General features: G+C 34.9%; 1 protein-coding gene across 1 annotated transcript; it reads right to left on the bottom strand.

Annotated features, from left to right (window-relative positions):
• Window positions 1-407: 407 nt before the first annotated feature.
• Window positions 408-1,089, bottom strand: LOC118491588 (aldehyde oxidase 4-like). The gene is made up of 4 exons (XM_035989474.1): window positions 1,076-1,089; window positions 915-1,020; window positions 617-835; window positions 408-533 (listed from the first exon to the last, which is right to left on the bottom strand). The coding sequence occupies exons 1-4, from the start codon at window positions 1,087-1,089 to the stop codon at window positions 408-410; spliced, it is 465 nt and encodes a 154-aa protein (XP_035845367.1).
• Window positions 1,090-6,604: the final 5,515 nt, after the last annotated feature.

Here is a 6,604-nt window from a genome sequence, read left to right as displayed (position 1 = left end):
CCATAAGTTAGTTAGTTTAGAATAGATAGCTTAGTTTATTATTAAAGTGGCGGTTACAAGGCGGTTACTAAATTGAGGGATCAAAGTTGACAACATGGAACTTGGTAACTACCCTCACTAATCGAAGAGGTGTGTCCCTCACACACACCCTTTCGGAACCGACTCCAAGGAAAGGATCAAGAGACGCGATGGTTCGGATGAATGGCCAAGAATCAACATACCTTTTCAAGATCAATCTCAACCACACAATCCTAGAGACATACCCTTTCACGAAGAGTTGTGTCTATTCATTCGTGCCTCTTAGAAACTATAAATAGAGATAGTTAGTTTCATTTGTAATTGTTCATTACTCTCGAAATCATTGTATATACTCTTATTCGATTGTTATAAAGTTGTTATTATTCAAGTTATTCACGCTCGTTAGAGATCAAGATCCAAGTTCGGGCCAACAATATCATGTCGGTTTTTCGATTTACATATGTTCTTACAGAACGGCGTAGTTTGTAAGCTGCAAGTGCGCATGCTGCCGCAACCTATATTATCAATATTCGTAACAAAACACAAAATTATTATAACGAAAAACTGGTAGTATAAATGTATAATAATTGATACTCACGGGCATAGCTTTAATAGCCTTTCCACCAAAACCGCCACCAACCCGTCGTGTAATCACACGAACATTGTGTTCGGGAATATTAAGACACCGGGAAATGATACTTTGTACCGATTCAGGGACCTGACTAGAACTATAAACCACCATGCAGTTGTCTTCATCCGGGACAGCTAATGTTGTTTGTGATTCCATATAGAAATAGTATTGTGATGGAAGTTTGATCTGAATAGCAATTACAAATAAAGAAGTGAATAACTAAAAAGAATAATGCCCCCAAAAAATATACTTTTAGTTAAAATACCTCAGCAGAGTGAATTTGGTGATCAGATTCAGCCATTCCCTTTGAGACGTCACCAACTAGTGATGGGGTTAAGAACGACGGGACTTCAAAAAGCTCAACTTCTCGACTGCTTGTTCAACGGTTAATATAGGTGAAAGTGTTGTGCAACAAGAAATACTTACTACTCAGGAGTCATGGCTGTGGATTATGGTCGGAAAAACACCACCGAAAGTTATATGATACACTAATACACTGATACTTATCAAATATTTTATTTGTCGGAATTTTGAAGAATTTAAATATATAATAAAAACTAAAAACATTAATGAACTATCGAACATAAACGGACACGTTACCGAATGTTCGCGAACATAAATGAACAAACGCGACCTCTGTTCCTGTTTGTTCATTTAACTAAACAAACAAAATTTCTTGTTCGCGTTCGTCCGTTTAGTAAACGAACGAACACAAACGAACTTCCCGCCAAACAGTTCGTGAACTGTTCGCTGAACGTTCATACATCATGTTGCATCAACATACATATATTTTGAAGCAATGATAATAGAAAATTGAAATAGATAATGGACCTCCTTTTCACTTCCGTAATTAATACTACTGCCATCTTGCCCTATCATCAAAATATTCTAAAGGTGCTCCATTTAGGTGTTACACTTCATCTCATAAATTAGCATGAACTTTAAACGGAAAGCGTACGTAAACTCATACGAATAAGAATGATATCTTAAAATAGTAATATCTAGTTGTGAAGAGCATAATTTATATAGGATCCACGGCACTTACAGCAAACCGCAAAAGCAGACAAGACTTTCCTACACCCGAATCTCCAATGAGCAAAAGCTTGAATAGGTAGTCACTGCGAAAGATGACGATGGCAGTAAATAAACGAACTGATTGAAGCCACGAGTAGTAAGTCAATGCAAAAGCAAAACCATAAATTTAAAGACATTATTAAAGTACACATTGTAATTACGGATAAACGACAAATCCAAAGGCATTATTTCAAGTCGACGTTGTAATCATGAATATATATACGAATCTTGGAACCATGTGAGTGAAACAATATTATAAGCACTTGAACTAATCATCACTTATAAACTCTCGTTCCAATAGAACATCAACAAGAGAAGGTTATAACTTAATAATTACGTGTGTCATATCCTTTTTTAACGAAGTTTAAACAATTAACATATGTTGAAAGTTTTGTCCTTTTCATCCAATTAGAAAACAATGAAATATCATACTTATATATAATAAAACTCTCATTATATATTTTTAATGGTACAGTGTTTGCCTAAATATCAACGACTGTCCCTCATTTGTATATTCTCTCTCTCTCTCTCTCGTTGATTTTCTGAATGAAAGATCTTAACAAACTTATCAAGCCATTACATCAAAAGAAAAGGCCATAGCCTAAAGTACATAAACAATAAATTCTCAATTTTTACCACTAACAGCTGCTGCCTGCCAGTATGATTTACCGAAAAAAAAACCAACTAGACTTGGAGTAAACCGTCAACTTTTCGATCAATACATTAACACATCATCATCTGATATGATAATTATCATCCTTTTTTTGAGTAACGGCTAACTAAACCTAATCCCATACTCTATAACATCTTCACCCAATTCAATTTCACAACTTTCACGAATAATTATGATAAAAACTATACCTATATTTCTAAATCTTTTGTGATCTACCCTCCCTATATCCCGATCCAACAACAATCAAACATAAGCACAACAATAAAAATAAAAAAAATTCAAAACCCTAACTTACCCATCACACAAAAATCCCAAATCCAAACATCCAAATCAGATCAACAAATCAAGATCCAATTATACGAACCCACTAACTAACGAACAACAGGTATGAGATTACAACAAGAATTCCGGTGATACCCACATAAGATCCGATCGGAAAAAATGTTTTTTTAGTGAAAGTGTTGTGCAATAAGTACTTACTACCAGTGGCGGATCCAGGAATTTTTCTATGGGGGTGCGTAACATTTTTTAAAATTTTAGGCCCCTAGGTATATAAGTAAAAAAATCGGTTCGTATCGGGTTGGGTCGGGTCATGTAAAACAAACGAACATCAAACTAAATTTATATAATCATCAAACTTTGTTACAAACATAATTAAAACGTCGACGCCTTACGGGTTTTCATTTTTTGAAATCTATCCAAAACATCATCTAAAACTAATTTCTTAAGCAATTCTTTCTCTATATAACATAAGTTCATCGCTCCATAACATAACGTTTCAATTTTAATTTAATTTTCAACTATTCAAGCCCTAGAAATCATAACGTAAGTTGTAATCACCCTAAAAATATATAAACAACATAATCACCCTAAAAATATATAAACAACATAATCACCCTAAAATCATCTAAACAACCATAAACAACCTCAAAACACACAAAATTTCAAGCCTATTTAACAACTTTATTACCCTTTTTCTCCTATAATATCAACCAAAATCATCAAAATAACAAAGAAACTTACCCGTGTTCGGATTTCGGTTAGATTTGGTGTCAAATGACGGTGGTATGGTGGCTGATTATGGTGGTCGCTGGCTGCTGGACAGTTGTTGCTGGGTGATGTTGTTCGTTGGCAGTGCAGGGACGCAAGAGAGAGAGAGAGCGGGAGAGAATTTCTAAAGGTTTTGTGCTTTAATTATTTTATTATAGTTTAAAATATTGTTGGGTTTGGTTAACGGGCTAAGACTTAATAGGCTAGCTAGTTAGGAATTATAAGTGGGTAAAGGTATGGGTATTTGGGTTTAGTTAGTTAGGTATTAAAAGTTATATCATTTAGGTATGTATTTTTTTAAAAAAAATAAGAGTTTAGTAAAAAAATTTAAAATATAAATTGATAACACTTTTTACCTAAGGGGTGCGGACGAAAAATTTTAAGGGTGCGGTCGAAAAATTCCAAGGGGTGCGGACGAAAAACTCCAAGGGGTCCGGACGAGATTTTCGACGAAACTTAGCAATAAATTTTTTTTCCCCGGGGGTGCGCCCGCCCACCTTGGGCTAGGCTTAGGTCCGCCCATGCTTACTACTCAGGAGTCATGGTTGTGGATTATGGTCGGAAAAACACCACCGAAAGTTGTGGATCGCCGCCGGTGTGAAGCTCCGATGAGAGAGAGAGAGAATTGGGGGACACGTACTTACTACTCAAGTTGAGATGGATGAATTGGGGACCTAAAATTTAGGTTAGTGGGAGTGAGAATTAATTTCTTGGGGGAAATCAAAATTGGGGAGGGAACTTTTTTTGAAGGGTTCAAAATTTATCGATCTTCTTATTTGGCTAATTTTTCACAAATTGATGGTAATATTAAATGGAAAAATTTTAAAAGGAATTGCTCAACCTTTTTGTTGTCGATCATAGTGGTTCACATTCATACATGGGTGTATATGATCATCATGCGTTTTTAGGAGTTGAATTGTTGAGTAAATTCATAGTTAAATTTTCTTTTTTAAAATTATTTATGGTCAAAATGGTTACTCATATTAAATATAATTAAATAAAAAAAATTCCTTAAATGCCCTTGATATTATTCACAAAGTTTGTCTAGTAATAATAGAGTAATAGTAGAGTAATGGTGCAAATGAGTCGAGCGGCTCGCGAGTCGAGCTCGAGATTGAGATTGAGAAACTATCAATGAGCCAAGCTCGAGGCTCGAACCGAACCGAGCTCAAGCTTCATATGTTACTCGAATCGGGCTTGACTCGGCTCGTTTGCACCCTAGTAAAACATTTGGAACAATCATGCTGATTTCAAAATTTAAGCAATATGTCAGAACAAACAATTTTGGTCCATGTGTATTTCTTGAACAATAATCAAAGAAACGAGTATGAAATCACAGGACAAGTATTAAAATAAATCTGATGATGAGTTTTGAAGGGTGAGATAAAGTAATAATTCAATAGTTATATCCACTATTATATTATCTACAACACCAATAGAATACTAAGCATTAGACCTGTAAACAGGTCGGATCGGGCCATGAGTCAAAATGAGTTCAGGTCAAAACGGGTTCGGATTAAAACGGGTCAATTATAAAAAAAAGGGTTGTTTTGATTCGGGTTGAAATGGGTCCGGGTCAGAACGGGTTTCGGGTCGGGTCCGGGTCAACCGTTTTTTACTACAGTGGGCCTTCGACGGTGGATTTTCCATGGAACTAAAGCTAGTGGGCGTATGGGGTCACCTTTTGCCATTGGGTTTATTCCATTGGCTTTGGTTGTGAAAGTTTGCGGGCAAATAAATAATTACATTAAGATATAACACCACGTGTATGTTTGGACGCATCATTTTAAAATAATAGTGGCGTTTAGTTTTAACAATACAACTTTGAAAGCAGTATAGTTGCATTTTAATTTTAACAATGCAACCTTTTTAGTTAAGAGTTGCATTTACATTTTCTTAGTGCAACCTTTCTAATAAAAGTTGCAAATTTCAATAAAATTTGCAACCTTTCAAGAAAAAGGTTGCACTTTTTAGTTAAATTTGCAACTTTTTAGTAAAGAAGTTGCATTATATCTTCTAATGCAACATTTATGTTCAACGAAGTTGCATTAGAGTCAGATGCAACTCGTTTAAAAAAACTTGCTTACAAAAAGTTGCACTAGGCCTATTAGGATTTCATCATCAATTTCCTGCAACATGAATATAAAGTATCCGTCAACACAAAAGGTCGGTGATCATACAAGTTTGTTTACATAGCATAAGTAAGAAAAATGTCTCAAATCCACATGTTAATTTGTACGCTAAGTTATATAATCATGCTAGCATGCAATGATTAAAAATCAAGCCAAAGTGTCCACTAGCGTAATCTTATCACCAAAGTGAATAAGACCGTAAAACAAGACCGTAAAGATTAAATGACTTAATAATGACCCAACAAACGGGGCGGTGTGCTAATCCTATAGCGTTATACATGTTAAGGGAGGCTTTCTAAAGTTAATGATGGATAACATGCATGAGATTGTCCTGGTATGTATAAACAAGTAGCATAACAAGTAAGCATGTTTAAGGATTGAGTGTTTGCATAAAATTGAATTTATTTGTGATTGTGAATTTAATATGGGTATATGCTACTACCCAAATAGTGATTAAAATGGAAAATGAGTCAAGTATACTCTGAGTTTGCGAAGAATATTTCCACAAATGTAGTGAGTTGATTTCAGGAGGATGGAATCACCAAACTACCCTAAAAGTATAAAGAAAGGTGTGTGAGTTTATGGAGTTTGATGATCGGAAATGTATTCGGGTATTTATAAATAGGAAAATATATAAAATATATGTTTGTTTGGATACTCATCTGGATACCATTTTTAGTTGGTGTTTTTCATGTGTTACACTCATTGGAAGTCCAAAACAAGGAGTCCAAGACTAAGATAAGTTCCAATTTAACACATGATATTCAACCATGAATTGGTTGGTACACGGTTTGGTTAAGGACTATATATAAGTAGGGTGACCCACTAACTTCAGGGGTTCACAATTTCACAAATTATCACTATGGATGATTCGGATGGTCATGAATATAAGTATGTGAATATAAATGAGTCATCTAATTCACCAAGTAACCAACTGAGTTCAACTACATGAGTGCATTCCAAACATGGTTATGGTTTGGAGACATGATGTAGTTTGTTCACTTTGTTTACTTGAAAGCTACTTGG

Source organism: Helianthus annuus, chromosome 4 (genome assembly GCF_002127325.2).
Source record: "Helianthus annuus cultivar XRQ/B chromosome 4, HanXRQr2.0-SUNRISE, whole genome shotgun sequence".
Classification (NCBI taxonomy): domain Eukaryota; kingdom Viridiplantae; phylum Streptophyta; class Magnoliopsida; order Asterales; family Asteraceae; genus Helianthus; species Helianthus annuus.
This window is presented reverse-complemented; position numbering and strand designations above follow the sequence as displayed.

Bases quoted from the DNA above. Each gene is read 5' to 3' on its own strand.
- LOC118491588 (XM_035989474.1), bottom strand. The intron at 836-914 runs GTATTTTAACTA...ATTGCTATTCAG, and splicing joins ACCAAATTCACTCTGCTGAG to ATCAAACTTCCATCACAATA. The intron at 534-616 runs GTGAGTATCAAT...TTGATAATATAG, and splicing joins AGGCTATTAAAGCTATGCCC to GTTGCGGCAGCATGCGCACT.